General features: G+C 41.6%; 1 protein-coding gene across 1 annotated transcript in view; it reads left to right on the plus strand.

Annotated features, from left to right (window-relative positions):
* HYDIN (HYDIN axonemal central pair apparatus protein) overlaps positions 1 to 16,472 on the plus strand; it is a 315,495-nt gene that overhangs the window by 243,433 nt on the left and 55,590 nt on the right. Inside the window, exons 53-58 of the mRNA XM_012772427.3 lie at positions 5,563 to 5,761; positions 9,022 to 9,121; positions 10,556 to 10,655; positions 12,333 to 12,501; positions 12,959 to 13,197; positions 14,765 to 14,882. Coding sequence (XP_012627881.2) covers positions 5,563 to 5,761; positions 9,022 to 9,121; positions 10,556 to 10,655; positions 12,333 to 12,501; positions 12,959 to 13,197; positions 14,765 to 14,882 — 925 coding nt within the window. The remainder of the gene's footprint in view (positions 1 to 5,562; positions 5,762 to 9,021; positions 9,122 to 10,555; positions 10,656 to 12,332; positions 12,502 to 12,958; positions 13,198 to 14,764; positions 14,883 to 16,472) is intronic.

The raw sequence follows: 16,472 nt of genomic DNA on the forward strand, positions 1-16,472 counted from the left end.
AACTAGAGAATGTTTATCTCTGGGGCTGCTGGGAGAGAATATCATTATGATGTGTATCCTGCTTTCCTTGATCACCACCCGCAAGCCCCATTTCCCAATAAATACTGGTTAGTGAAGTACGCAATAATGGAGGTAACCAGAAGTGCTTTTTCTGACCTCCACAAAGAGGTCCATATTAAAGGTAACAATGGCTATCAAGCAGGTGGTCTGAGTTATAGCCCAAGTCTTACTGCTAAATCTGTGACTTTGGGGCCATTGATCAATCTCTCTAAACTTCAGTGTCTTCATAAGTCACCTGAGATTAAGAATATCAACTCATCTATTTCACATCTAAAAGTATAACGCATTCTACCGATATAACATACTATTGTCAGGTGATTGCAGCTGATTACCTCAGTTTCTCCATCTTTAAAAGTATGATTATTAGGTCATATTCAGAAACCAAGTGACAATCTTAATGATGATACTCCTGAGTCAGTGGATAAGAGTTAGTTATCTGCCAGACTGCTGACCAGCCTAGTTCATCGTCCTTTCTGAACCTCCACTGTTAGTGATTCTAATTTCAAGTTGCAAAGCCCTTTTTTAAAAGGCATGTTGCCCTTTAAAGCTTAAAATTTCACACTTAGCAGGAGTACTTGGCTGCTACCTGAAGGCAAAGCTTTGAGAGAAAGGCAAGAAATAGGACAGATGGGAAAGGTAGGACACCTGCTTCAAGATGGGAGTGAGGAAGGAGAAAGATACTTTTTCTGCATAAGATCAGGATTAATTGGCTTTGATTCAACCCTATTCTGTGATTATTTGCTACATACCTACTGGGTCACACAGTGTTGAAGAGACCATTCCAAACACTGAGGAGTTTGAAGTCTGATGGGGAAAATAAGTAGGTAAACCACTAAAAACAACTAATTACATAATGCAAAGCAAACCATCTTAGGCAAATTAATGTTGAGTGATTGACAGAAACTGACCCCAAGATGACCAAGATTTGGAATTAGCAAACATAAGGACATTAAATCAATATTATAATGAAACACATGATCAAGATAAATGAATAGATGGAGAATCTTATCAGATAAATAGAAACTATTAAAAAGTACTAAGTGATTTATTTTAGAATTGAAAAGTACAATATCTGAAATGAAAATTTTACTGAGTGAACTAATCAGCTGATTGGAGGCAGCAGTTAGAGAAAGGGCCAATGAATTTTAAGATAGATTTAATGTAAATTATTCAATCTTAAGAATAGAAAGAAAATATTGCTGAAAATGAGCAGGACTCCAGTAAACAGTGGGACAATATCAAGCAGTCTAACATATTTGTAATTGGAGTCTCAGAAGGAAAAGAGAAAGAGAGAATGGGGCAGAAAAAATATTGGAAGAGTAGATGAAACTCTCCCAGATTTGGTTAAAAATTATAAACTTACAATCCCAAGAAGCTTAGCAAACCCTAGACTGGATAAATATGGTTATATCCCAAATTTTGCCACTAAATCTGATATCAATCAACCTCTCTAAGCTTCAGTTTTTTAATAGGTGATCTGGGGTTAATAATATCAACTCCATCTATTTTGTATGATAGATTAGTAACCAAGAAAGAAAACCACACCAAGGCAAAATGAAGCCCAACTATTTAAAACCACAAATGAAGAGAAAATCTTGAAAGCAGCCAGGAGAAAAGGAGATACGTTATGACTGACTTCTCATGAATAACATTGGAAGCTAGAAGGCAATGGAATGGCATTTTTAACGTGCTGAAAGAAAATACAATTGACCCTTGAACTACATGGGTTTGAACCATGTGGGTCCACTTATACATGGCTTTTTTTCAACAAGATGCAAATGTATAATATTCATGAGATGCAAAACCCACATATATAGAGGGCCAACTTTTTGTAGATGCAGGGTCCCCAGGGCAAACTGCAAGACTTGAGTATGTGCAGATTTGGGTATACTCAGGGGTCCTCAAACCAATCCCCCAAGTATAGTGAAGGATGACTATATTATCAACCCAAAATTCTATATCAACAGAAGTAGCTCTCAAAAACGAAGGGAAAATACATTGCCAGGTACACAAAAATTTATTACCAGCATACCTGGATTACTAGAAATTCTAAAGGAAAATTTTCAAGGTGAAGGAAAATGACATCAGATGGAAATTCAGAGTTACAGGAAGTAATGAAGAACATTGAAAATGTTAAATATGTGGCTAAATATAAAATACTTCATTTTTTCTTTTCTTGATTTAGTTAAAAGACAATTAACTATTTAAAACAAAAGTATTAGTACTAATAGTACTAATATAGTGAGATTTATATGGTATATATATGTAGATACAAATAGATATATACACATACATATATCAATAATACTACATACAGTGGGTAATGGAATATAAAAGGAATGAATGCTATTGCAAGGATCTAAGATTTTGTATGAAATGGCATGATATTAATTCTAAGTAGACTGATAAATTAAGGATATATATTATGATCCCTAGAGCAATCATTAAAATAAAAATAATGCAAAGCAGTTGAACTAACCCAAAGAATCACATTATTAAATCAGATCCATGCAAATGAGATACTTTATCTCATATCAAGCTTTGCTAACAATTTCAAGGACACAAACAATCAAAAGGCACAGATGAAGAAGAAAGATGTCTGGGATGTCTTCTATGATTCCCTAGGTCCTTCTTTTCCACATCAGAAATGTACTTTCTGGCTCAAATTAATAGCACAGAAAGGAGAATTGATTATGAAACATGTAGATTTTATATTCCAGATGGTCACATAGCTTAGGGGTGACATTTTCCAGGGATTCTATTCCCATAAATCCAGAATCTAAGTTTATTTACATAAGGAATCCTAAATCAGGAACATTGTGCTAACATTGCAAATATAAGGGTTATTCTGGAAAATGTCATTAGTCTATTTACCATCAGATCCTGTTAACATCATGTTTATAAGGATATTAGACCAGGTCAGCTGCCTTGTTTGTTTTTCTAGGATCACCTCCCCAGAACTAGGAGAGAAATGGATCACAAACCAGATGCTTTAACTCATCCACCCCAGCAGTATAGCTAAAAATCCAATATAATAATTAAAAGAGAATATTATGGAGTATTTGATTACACCAAAGAAAGGCAGGAAAGAAGGAAGAGAGAAATGGAAGCAGATGGGACAAAGGAAAATGCCAAACAAAAGAGATTTTAAGACAAGAAATATTGCCAAAGATAAAAAGGGACACATTTCATAATGACAAAAGAAATTTTATCAATTCATAAGGAAGACATAATTATCATAAATATAGGTGTGCCTAATAGCAGAGCTTCAAAATACATGAAGAAAAAACCAATAAAACTAAAGGAACAAATAGATAATCATGAATAGAAATATTATTACCTTTTTCTGAATAATTGCTAAAACAGCTAGTCAAAAAATCAGTGTGGATAAGAGGATCTGAGTAACACTATCAACTACTTTGACCTAATTAAAATCTAAATAACAATTTTAGAATAAATATTAATTTTAAGTATACACAGAACATTCACAATAGAATGCTGAGCCACAAAACATGTCTCATTAAATTTCAACTGATTGAAATCTTACAAAGTATGTTTTCTGACCACAATATTTTATTTAAATTATATCCAGGTTTCTCAGTGTTCGAGAAGGGAGTTACAATTATGGAAAGGGAGATCTTGGGATATTGAATTAAAATTGTAGGTATCAGTATGAAGTCATGATTTTTAATACATAGATAGACGCAGAAATACACACACATATTTCCTACCTCTGTCAGCTGAGAAGGCCTGGAAATAATGTCTCACAAGTAGCAGTGAGCACACCAACATCCAGATCTTGGTTTCTAAATGTCATTCTCTACTAAACAGAAGCAAGGCTCTGTGGTGCAATGCTTTTCTCAGGTCTAGGGCAGAAAAAGTATAAGAAGTTCCAGATGAGCTGGAAAACTTGTGCTGCACCAGAAAGTAAGGAAGAACTTAAAGAATCATGGAGACATAGCAAAAGGTGACAGGAGCCGATTTGAAGGGACTCTCACTGGCTAAATCTGGGACAATGTGAATGTCAAAATAAATAATAATGGTAATGGATTATAACCTATTGAATAAGACAAGAATCCATGAATCATACTGACAGAAACATTAATAAATACATAAATAAATAAATGAGGAAGAATGGAATGCTTTTCCTGACAATAGACTACCAAGCGATAAATACAGAAAGATTAATGGAGTTAAATAATAATCAATGGATGCTAAAACTAGCGGATGAAAGTTTGATCAGGAATGGGATATTTACGTAGTATCAAAGTATCTCTCCACATATTATTTATAAAGGAAAGAATAGTATATCCACAGTGAAGAAACCTGGTGAGCATCATCTTACCTAAGTAAGATCAAACCTAACATCACTAATATTGGGACAAAGTGACATCATGGGACTCCTGATATGATGCACTGAGGAGGACACACTGGCAACTCTGTGGTGCTCCTGCCCAAAATGCATATCCTGCATCTAACCATGAAGAAGCATCAGACAAACCCAAATTAAGAAGCATTCTACAAATTAACTGGCCTGTACTCTTCAAAATTTCAAGATCAAGAAACACAAAAAAAGGCTGAAAAAATTTTCCAAAGTAAATGAGATTAAAGAGACATGACAATTAAATGCAATGCACAATCCTGGATTGAATCCTTGACTGAGAAAAAAATAAATAGCTATAAAAAGAGTCAGTAGAACAATGATGAAATTAGAATATGGATTATGGATTAGGTAATTGGGTTGTATCAATGTTAAAACCCCTGAGTTTAGTAAGTGTTCTTCTTTGTAGGAAATACACACTGAAATATTTAAAGGTAAAGAAGCATAATATCTCCAATTTAATTTCGAATGGATCTGAAAAAAATAATATGGATGTGTGTGTGAGAGAGAGAAAGAGAGAGAAGAATGTGAATGCAAAGTCAAGAGAGCAAAATGTAAACAAGTGGCAAAACTGGATAACGGGTATATAGGAATTCTTACAACTTTTCTGTGAATTTGAAATTAGGACATTTAATTTGGGATAACTTATATATGAAAAAATTAAGAAGCATAAAAATTAGCCCAGCCCTGTAAGCTAAGAGACCTAAATAAAACAAGCAGAAGAGAAGAGTTAAGAAATTTTCAAGCCTGTAATCCTATAACTTTGGAGAGCCAAGGTGGGAGGATCACTTGAGGCCAGGGTCTGAGACCATCCTGAACAAGAGTGAGACCCCGTCTCTACAAATAATAGAAAAATTTAGCCAGGTGTGGTGGGACACACCAGTAGTCCCAGCTACTCAGGAGGCTGAGGCAGAAGGATTGCTTGAGCCCAGGAGTTTGAGGTTGCAGTGAGTTGTGATGACCTCACTGCACTCTAGCCCTCAAGACAGGGCAAGACCCTGTCTCAAAAAAAAAAATTATTTTTGAAACATCCATACACAAAAGAAAAATTGTGATTTTAAAAACTCATTTGAAACTACAAAATTTGAAAAGAAATTTCAAATTTTCTTCTATCTTCACAGAAAGGAATCCAAGACAGTTATTCTCCGCAATGTCACAGTTCTGCCCGTGGCCTGGCGAATCTCCAGCCTGGAGCACCTGGGCGATGACTTCACCGTGTCCGTGATGCAGGGCATCATCCCCTCCAAGGCTGAGTACAGCCTGCACGTGTACTTCCAGCCCACCAAACCTGTCAACATCAAGAAGGCAATGCGGTTGGAGGTGTGGCTTCACATGTCTACACACTTGGTTAACACATTGGGTTAATGCACACACACACACACACAGCCGGGTCTCCCTGTTACATGCTCCCATCTGATCTCCATTTGATATCCCCAACCCATACTATCTCGCTGTGCACACAACTACAAGCTCCATACAGGCAGTAGAGCTCATGGCTGATTTCCCAGTGCCATGAACAGAGCACCCAATCAATGTGGAATGGATACAGGAAATAAATGACATTTCTATACCTAGGTAAGCATTAGACACCTGTCAGATTCCTATCTCAGCAAATGTCATCCTTCACCCCGTTACCCCCAGCAGACACCTGGGAATCACCCTGGACTTCCCCCCGTTTCCTGACGACCTCCCTTCCAGCCCAGTCTTCAAGCAAGCTTTGCTAATTCTTTCTCTCACACCTACTGCTTTGTCCGCACAGCCATGACCACCCTTGTCCAGGCCACCTGCAACATCTCTCACCTGGACTTCGGTAGGGGCTTTCTAACTGGTTTCCTTCTCGGCATTCCCCAAAGTGCCCAGAGGGATCTGCACAGTGTCAGTCAGATCGGGTCACTCCCCTTCCTAAAGTAGCACTCTGCTGGCCTCCCACTGCCACAGGCACAAAGCCCAGGGTCCTCACCCGCTGCCCTCACCCCTCGCTGTCACTCACTGGTTCTCTTCTGCCTCAGGCCCTGACTCTGCTGCAACCCAGCTGGGAATCTGCTCCTAGGCTCTGTGGGGAGCTGGCTCCTGCTTTAGGGTGCCCCAAAAATCACCTTCCACTGGGCTTCCCTGATCACCCCATTCATTGAGAGCGCCCCTCTTACATGCACTCCTTCAGCCCATCTTCCAGCCTTCAGGGCACCTCCTCTTTCTGATATTATCCTGTTTCTTTCTTTACTTTCTTAAATGAGCTCCATCAAGGCAGGATCTTACTTACTCACCGTCTCTGTTTGTTTCCTGAAGCGTCTGTAACACATCACCACAGCTGGGCAATTTGCTCAAACCACAGACATTCCCCTCTCACCGTTCTGGAAGAAGAACCTTCCTTGCCTCTTTCAGCTTCCGGTCTCTGCTGCTAGTGTCCTGCGGCTTATGGATGCATCACTCCAATCTGCCTCCACCGTCACAATGCCTTCTCTTGTCTGTTCCTCTTCCTCTTCTATCTCTCATAAGGACACTTGTCATTGGATTTAAAACCCACTCAGAAAACCTAGGATGATCTCATCTCAAGATCTTAATTACATCATCTGCAAATATCCTTTTCCCAAATCAGGTCACGTTCACAGGTTCCAGGAGTTAAGAAATGGACACGCTTTTGGGGGGACCACCATTCAACCCACTATAGCGTCCCCTCCCCAGTGTCTGGCACAGGCCTGGGTGTGGTGGGCACTTGGTGGAATCTGATGAATGTATGGATGCACGTCATGGACTTTTAATACTTGATTCTATTCTGCAACATTCAAGGGGTCATCCAAGCTTCTCTTTGAATACCTCCAGGGACAGAAAACTTACTACCATTGCAAGCAGCTTTATCTCCCTTGAAATAGGTCTGTTAATTCTTCCTTTGGTTGAGTTCAGATTTTTCCTAATAACTTACATACATTAATCCTGTCTCTACCTTCTGGGGCCAGTCAGTAGATCTAATCCCCTAGCTGCAGCAACCCTTCAAATAACTGTAAACAGATATTTATAGATTCATTTAATCTGTAAATACATATGAAGCCCACTGGTCTCTGCGCAGGCACAGGTCTCTGCACAAGGTACTGAGGCCCATGGCTGGTGTAGGCGCTTGGGGTCCCCTAGCTGTGCCAGCTTCATCCTGCAGTTGCTGGATCACAGGGAGTCCAGGGCTCAGGAGGCAGGCAGCAAGGGGACACTTGGAGAGATCATCGTAACAGCTGTTTGTGAACTGGTACAGAAATATTTCTGTATTTTAACAACTATTGTGACCATCTCTGTGTGTCCCAGGCAAATAGCAGCCTGACTGGGGCTCTGCACAAAGTAGAGTGGGTCTCCCTCAAGCCCCCCACATCGTATTCCTTCGACGTCCACAGGAGGAAATGCCTTACTTTCCGGGTCCCTTTGGAAAGCATTCTACTGAACTGGTGTTATTTTATTTGTATGCCTCTTTAATTGTCCCTCCTATTTCCCTCAATTACAAAATTTGATCTCCCCCTCCCCCCAGTGGGGAAGTAAAGGAAATAGAATGCTCTGGGGACTTGGCATCCATCAGCAGAAAGGTAGTGTATAAATCTACTCAGCCCTGCCTGTCATCTCTGTCACAGGCTGAGCAGCCAGAGAGGGAAGGTAAACCCAAGTCGACCTGGTGTGTTCTTTGAGACACTATCAAAGTCAAATGAAAGACAAGATGGAAATTCTGAATTAAAATTTGAGTTTGGTGACAGCCACAGATCTCCCCTTCGCATCCAAAGCACAAGTAATAGGGAGTCGGTGACATAGGTTTTCAACTGGGGGCCTCAGCAGATGGCACGTGGGCTCCATGCAGACCCAGGAGAGCTGAGCCCCTGCCTGCCAGCACTTTCCATTGACAAACGGACCCTCTTTCACCTCCTCATTGGTCCCAAGAGCCAGCAGTTGGGTTGGGCTGACAGCCGCGCCAGTTCAGAAGTGCTCAGGACAGCGAGGTGGGGACCACCCAAGGGCATGACCACAGGTCTGTGCGCAACTGGAGCCAGGGGTCTTAACAGCAGTCATCGATGTTCACGTAAATAAAACATTCGAATTTTCCACACAGTAAACACTTATTTTATATGAAAAATCTAGCACTTTTTCCACAGGGTAAGTCACAAACAAAGAATAGGACAATTCAGATTTATAAAATGAATAGAGCAAGGATAACTTAGAGTATAAACTTTTCCATTTCAACTGTTAGAACAATGCTCTTCACATTTATTTGATTTAAAAGTTCAAAAATAAAAACCACTTTTTTGCAATGTCTACTCACAGTCCAAACTTGGATAATGTAGCAACAATCACGCAAATAATTTACACCCAGTAGAAGCACACAATGAAAAACACAGTCTCTTACCCCAACTCTGCACTAGCATCCCCCCAAGAGTGTTAGGGGAAGTGCTGATCCCACCAAACACTTGGCGAAAATAAAAGATCTACAGCTAAATACATTTCAGAAATACCCTCTACCCTGTCCCCTTCGTTATACCAACTGCATGTTACATACCTCACACTCCAAGCGCCTCGTGGATCTTGCTTTTACTGAATTTCTCTTACCCTGACAGGTCTTAGATGCAGACAATCTCGTTGGTATCGTTCAGATTGAAAATATCCCGATCTTTGCAGAGTCGTACGACATTGCCTTGGACATCACCTTCCCCAAAGGTCTGTCGAGCCCTTCAAGGAAAGGGTGTTTAGAAGTTGTGTTCTTTTCATGTAGTGTATTTCTGTGTAGAGAAAGACCAGTGTGTGGTTAGAATCGTGGTGGTTGGGAGGGGGAGGAGACAATTTCGGGACAACAGCAACGTGAGCCCCAGAGCAATGGTAGCAAATTATGACACAACCATACTTTCTCCAACTGAAGATAGCAAGGTGGTGGCCATAAATATAAAATTTGCAGAGCTCTTTCCTGAGCAGTCACTTGATGGTAAACACCCCCCTTCCTGTCTGTATTAGTTTTCTGCCCCTGCCGTAACAAATTGCCACAAACTTTCTAGCTTAAAACAACAACAATTTATTCTCTTACAGTTCTGTAGGTCTCGTTAGGCTAAAATCAAGGTGTCAGCAGGGCTGTGCCCTTTTCTGGAAGCTCTGGGGGAGAATCCATTACCCTCCCCAGCTTCTAGAGGCTATCCAAGCCTTTCTGGGTCACAATCCCCTTCCTCTGTCTTCAGAGCCAGCCAGGCCGGGCCAAGTCCTCCTCATGCCGCCACCTCTGGTTCCCCGCCTTCTGCCTTCCTTTTCCACTCTTAAGGACCCTTGTGATTATATTGGTCCCACCCAGATAATCCAAATTAATCTCTGCATTTTAAGGTCAGTTGGGTAATTCCACCTGCTGCTTTAATTCCCCTCTGCCATGCAAGGTAGCATATTCACATATTCTGGAGAATAGGATGGCTGGAATTGGGGAGCACAGCCATTGTTCTGTCCACCACACTTGCCCTGACACCCGAGGAGTCACAGCTGTCCCTCTAGCACACGGCTCTCCACTGCCCCTCCGCCCCCCCCTTCTCAGCGAGATTCATAGTACATGAGAGCTACATCTTCGCTGAGATGTCATTAGTCATATGTACAAAGATCCCTTATGGCAGCATTGATTATAATAATGAAAGTCAGAAATAACCTAAATGTCTACCAGTAAGGGAATAATAGTATTATGGGACCAATATTATAAATTATAGAACTACCGTATCATAGAATATTATGCAGCCGCTAGTATCACATTTATGAGGAGTTTTTAATTATTTGGGGAAATGTTCGTGATGTAATGCTAAGTAAAACAACACCAATGTATGTGTAATAGCCTAACTGTGTAAATTATACACTTTAAACAAATGTTTTTAAAATATGACTGTTTAGCTGATGGTACACATGAAAGTTCAACAATCCTAAGATGGAGTCCCGAGGGGGCCGCCTCTTGGAACCGGGCACAAGAGCAGTGTCTGTCGTTTGTTTGCCAAAACTCAACGGCATGAGGCTTTTCTAGCCAGTGTTTCCAGAAAGCAAATCCTGTGAGCTTGTCACTTGGGTTTCCCACATGCGCTTCAATGGGACCCTCCCTGCTTCTCGATCCCCTGCCCACTCCCCGCTCCTCTGCAGGAGCTGAAGGAGGCCTGGACTTCGGGACCGTGAAGGTCATGGAGGAGGTGAAGCAGCCGCTGCAGCTGAAGAACCGTGGCAAATACGAGATCCTGTTCAGGTAACCCACATCCCCCCACTCGAGCGGAGAACCGAGAAATATCTGGGAGATGTTTTAAAGGAAATCATAAGAACCATCTCTGCTTTTGGCCTCCCTTGGCTTCAAATGAATGGAACTCCAGCTGCTAAGAGCTCCCAACTCTGCAACTCACCAGACACCTTTCAGGTCCTTCTGGATGCAGCTGGAGCCACAGGGGTCTGGGGTGGAGGAAGTAGGGGGATCCAAGGAGCGAGAGGAGGCCCAGGGCATGGGAGGAGAGACTGGAGATAGGGGACCTGGCCTTAAGCTATCTGTCTTGCCAGCTGCTAGCTTTTACCTGCTTTATAAGGTGCTCTTCTACATAAGATTTCATATGAAGAAAGGGTTTTCCTTTTTTTTTTTAATTCGAAGAACCACTATATTATAGAATCCAAGTAGTGTCTTGGCAGAATACAGCTTCAGCTGGTGCTCATCCCTTGAGATTAAAAAGGAAGCATGGAATCAGGGAGGCCCCTCAGAGGGGAAAGTGTGGGAAGGTCCCTCAGGCAAGGCCGCCTGGCCCCCTGTGGCCCCACCAGCCCTCAGGCCTAGATGAAAGGTCATCCTCCCCCAGAAGAATTCACATTGGACAACAGGACTTCCCCCCTGCAGACCTGGAAGAAATTCAGTGTATTCATGATAATATGATAATGCACACCTATAGTGCCAGCTACTCCGGAGGCAGGAGGATTGCTTGAGGCCAGGCGTTCAAGTCAAACCTGAACAACATAGCAAGACCTCATCTCTTAAAAAAAATGAACGGAAGAAAAGAATGCTAAAATTAAAGATGTCCCACCTCAATACTACCATTGAAACTATAAATTGAAATAAATGAATATAAATAGAAGTCAAAAAAAAAAAAAAAAACAGAAAAAAAGACCACTGTCACTTTGGAATTAGCACTAAGTGGAATCTTGCCTGTTCGTGAATTTTGTTTTAGATTATGACAGGGGCATAAAATCTGCTCTTTAAGTTGCATGGAATGGAGTCACCTCAGGTTGAAACAGGTGGTCAGGGGTTCATGGAAAGAATGCGCAGGGGAGTGAGGAAGCACAGGCATGCAAGCAGTTGAGCCACCAGGTCTCCTAGAGCGTGGGTGTAACATTCAGAGCCCCACAGAAATTCCAGGTGTCCCACCTCTGCTTGAGGTCCTTGTGCCTACTCTGGTCCCTCTGCCAGTCTTGTGAGGCAGCTTCTCTCTGTGGCTCTCGCTTCACCCCTGTAGGGCCCTGACTCCCCTTCCTGGTGCGTCTATAGCTTGGCTCCTGCTCCACCCTCCACTTTCTCTCCTTAGATCCCCTGGTTTCTGTGTCACTTGTCCATCTGTGTGTACTGCTTTCAGTCTCAGACAGAGGGAGACAGAGTGAGAGTTTTTAGTTGGTCCTTTTTCAGTATCAGGTGTCCCTGTTGGACGCAGATCTCCTGTGAGGGCCCCTTGACTGTGGGTAGAGGACAGCTATCTTCACCTCAAGCATCAGTCCCTGGCCCAGTCACTCCTGCTCAGGAGGGGAGGTCACAAAATAAAGAGCACAGCGGACACTGCCGGGCATCGTGGTTAACTAGGGCGGGAGACGTGGCAGGCACTCAACAGCCCTCCTCTCTGGTGTCTAGGGCTCCCTGCATAATGACTTAAACTGACTCTTTATTCTTGTCTTTCAGCTTTTCTGTGGACTCCATAGGGATTTTGACAACCAATGCCAGTTCCATGATTGCAGTACAACCCAAAAAGGGTGCACTGACCACAGCAGAAAAAGCTACAAATGTCCAAGTACACTTTCGTGCAAAAAGGGAAGTGAAGATTGAGCACCAGGCCATCCTGCGCTGTCAGGTAAGAGAGCTCAAAGGGAGAGGGTGACCTAGTGGCAGGATCATGGGGCTCCTGTTGAAAAGGATACTTAATCTAATCCATGCTGGGGAGGGGGGAGGGAGGGTTGGCCTGAGTGGCATAAGGTAGGGTACACTGGGGTTTGGTACCAAATGGCAAGCATTGGTGGGTCCCGTGGAAGGTGTGCAAAGTCATCAGAAATGAGTTCAGTCATCAACACAAGAGATGAGTAGGGAACTGAAAACGGGAGGAAAAGTTGGTGCACAGTGACCCTTGGCAGGTACATGGTGGGCTGTGTTAGTGTTTGCTGGTATTGTTGTTGATGCAATAACACAAAGACCGTGAAATCAAGAACTTGGCTTCATGTCAATGATGAAAATAGGGAATGAAGTAGACAACCACAGGAATTCTGTAGCTATACTGGTGGCTGACATCATCCCAATTCTTTTTCCCTTCCTAGATTATTGAACCCAGTATGACAGAAGGAGGTGAGATCATTGCCAGCATCCCAATCAAGATTTCTGCGAATGCTGTGTACTCCAAGTACAACATCAGCCCCTCCTCTGTTATCAACTTTGGGGCTTTGATCTGTGGGACTCGTAAAAGCATCAGCTTCACCATAGAAAATCAAGGCGTTACTGACTTCAAGTATGCCCTGTTTAGGATGACCGGGGAGAACACTGCTTATCAAAAGAAAGGGTAAGATGAGCATATACTTAACTCATTCTATTCCCCAGTTAATTCATGCTTTATGTTTTACAAAGAGCTTTCCTGTGTCTTATTTAAATTCACCCAGTCCTCTTTCATGTGTGAAGTCACTAAGATTTTAGAAATGGCTGGTCCAGGATTATGCAGGAGCTTGGTTCTGAACCCACATCTTCTGACTCCAGAAGTGTCAAAATTTGACATTTTCTGTCAAATACATGGTAAATTTTAGTTCAACAAGTGCAAAAGTCTTCTGCTTAGGATTTTCTCCACTTCTGGTATGCTAAAAGACTTACAAAATCATCGTCCTGTCATTCTGTAAGATGTCTAGCGACTGTTACAGCAGCAAGAAATTGTCTCTGTGCTTCATGATGGGGGATGGCAAAGGCTACCCTGGACACGTGGAGGCCATAAAGTGGGGCCGTGCCTTAGTCTACCAGGGAATGTTACTGCCTTCTTCCCATGAAGACACTTTGACAACAGCTACCTTAATAGTCGCTCTGACAGCAAAACTCTATATCCTTCCAAAGGTGGCTCTCAATTCACCAAAAACAATTTACCTTTTGAGTGTTTTTGGCTCCCACTGGGCTGTCATATTCTTTTTTGGGAAAATTAGGAATGGTTTTGCCAATTCCAAAGACACTTCTAACTTAATTTGGACTTTCTAATTAATTGTTTTAAGCCAGACGTACAGCTTTACGTTGTTTGTAGTCTTTTCTATTTTTGTGGCTCTCCCTCTCTGTATTGACAAAGTTTGAACATATTAGGAAATTTAGAGTTAAATTGTCTAAAGTCTCTTTTTTTCAAATTTAATTGCAACCTAGTTTCTCACATTTATTTTATAATAATTTTATAATGTTTTTAATGATTGTAACTTAATTGTGTTTTGCTTTAAATTGTTTTTCGTTTTAATTTCTTTTTATTTTAGCATGCATGACTTCATGTAAAACATGCAAAAGGGGTTTGAACTTCAGGTGTTCTGATCATTAAGAAAGTGAATGGTTGAACATTTTAAAAGGTTAAGATTTGCCTCAAATACATTTGAATATTTTGGGTGAATTGATCTCTAACTAATTATTGCGTAAACTGGTTTCAAGGGAAGTGAACAGTTACCAAAACTTATATTTGAACTATTGCTTATACTGAGCCTTAAAGACATCATGACCCTAAATGTGAAGAAAGAGAACAGAGTTTAAGCTATTTTCCATTTCATTTTTTAAAATGAGATTAAGTAGAAGATTTGATGTCCACAAATAATTTTCCATACACTGCTTTCCGGTGAACTCAAGTAGGCATTTAAAAATTATTTTCTTGTAGTAATTTTCAATGAATGTCTTTATAAATCGTAGTTATTATAGTGAATATAATTACTGTATAGTTTCTTTCCAATTATTAAATGAGTTTGGTCAGTGATCAGCAAGTGAACTGTGCCACTCTGATGCCCTCTTGGGCAAAGAAGGTCCTCTCCCCCCATTCCTGGAAAGGACCTTGCAAGCAGAAAGACAGATGGTATCTAATGCCACCACCCCACCTGAGGGTATACTCTTGCTTCTCCAATCAGAGCCAGCCACGTCCGACATGCAAGATCCCGGGAAAGCGAGACCTTCTACAAGGGCGGTCTTCCCAAAACAGCCAAATTCTCTGACTCGATTCAGAAAGAAGTAAACCTCACAGGCCAGGTGAGTGCCCTTTTCCTTGTCACAGAAACCCAGGGAGGCCACCTCTCCAGTAGCTCTCCCCACCAAATACCTCCCTAGGATCACAAGATGTGAATCTACTGTGGCAGGAATGTTAAGAAATTATTTTGAAAGATCATGTTCTTTGTAAGCTAAGGTGTTATGACCTTTTTCATTTGAATATCCTCTTTTGCTTTAAAACTGTCATTGCCTCCCTGTTGCCTTAAAATTGTTTCAAATCTTCATATATATTTTAATCAAAAAACCTTTTGTTTCTAAGAAACAGCCTACCCAAACAGGCCTAAATAAAAGGAGATTTGAAGACTTCAGCTTCTGGTAAGATCAAACAGACATACTTTTCTGTATTCTTCCCAACTAAGTACAACTAAAAACCCTGGACATTGTATATAAAACAAACTTCAGACTCTGAAAAGACGAGAGAAGAATCCAGATCAGCTAGAGTCTTTGCAGCCCAAGTAATATCAAGGTGTCTGGTTTCTCAGCTTTCTTTTTACTTCATGTGTCCTTCAGACGGGGTGCAATCCTGAAAGATCAACAGACACAAAGAAAAAGCCCCAACACAAGCCACTAGTCTAAGGACCAGGAAAGGGGCAGCCTAGAAAGACAGAAAACTTTTAGACAATAACTGTCCTACTCCAGCCAAACACCAAAGAAAAAGCTCTAGCCCCACCCCACCCCTGCTAACAAAGGCCAAGTAGGGAGTCTAGATTCCACCCTCTCCAGGCTGTCATGAGGTACCCCAACCCCCTTGCCAGGGTGGTGACAGAAAAGGTCAAATAGGACACCAAGATTTCCATTCCCATTAGCCAGGAGCAAGAGTCCATCCGCGCCCCCCCCCCACACACTGTGTTTATAGAGTCACTACATGGACAGCCTTGGCTTCCACCCCACCCCAGTGGTAATGAGATATCCCTCCCCTTCCCCTGCTAGAATGGCGTCACAGGACCTCTCCATCCTGCATGGCAGCAGAGGCATTCATTGAGGTCTAGTGGGGAACTGGAACACCCACCCCTGCCAAGCACTCATGAGTCCAAGTGAGGAGTCTGGGGTGCTACCCCAGTGTCCTCCTTCCCTGCCAGAAAGTGTCAGAAAGCCAGCTCAAACAGAAGACTTCAGTAAGACCCAGCGTCTCATAACATAATACACAAAATGTCCAGGTTTCAACTGAAAATCACTCTTCATACCAAGGACCAGGAAGATATCAAACAGGAGGAAAACAGACAAATACTAGATGCCAACGTTGAGCTGACAGAGGTGTTAGAATTATCTGAAAAAGAAACCAACATAAAAATGCTTCAATGAGCAATTATAAGCATGCTTGGAAAAAAAATTAAAAATAATCTCAGCAAAGAAAGAGAAGATAGAAGAACAGAATGGAAATTGGAAAATAAATAACCAAAATTTAAAATTCAGTGGCTGGGTTCAACAACAGAATGGAGGTGACAGAAGAAAGAATCAGTGACTTTGAAGACAGATGACAGGAATTCCTGCATTTGTTTCCTATTGCTCCCTTAACAAATTACCACAAATCTAGTCCCTTAAAAAAAATACAAATTTTTTATCTTGCAATTT

The sequence above is a fragment of the Microcebus murinus genome, chromosome 20, assembly GCF_040939455.1.
Source record: "Microcebus murinus isolate Inina chromosome 20, M.murinus_Inina_mat1.0, whole genome shotgun sequence".
In the NCBI taxonomy this organism is placed as follows: Eukaryota; Metazoa; Chordata; class Mammalia; order Primates; family Cheirogaleidae; genus Microcebus; species Microcebus murinus.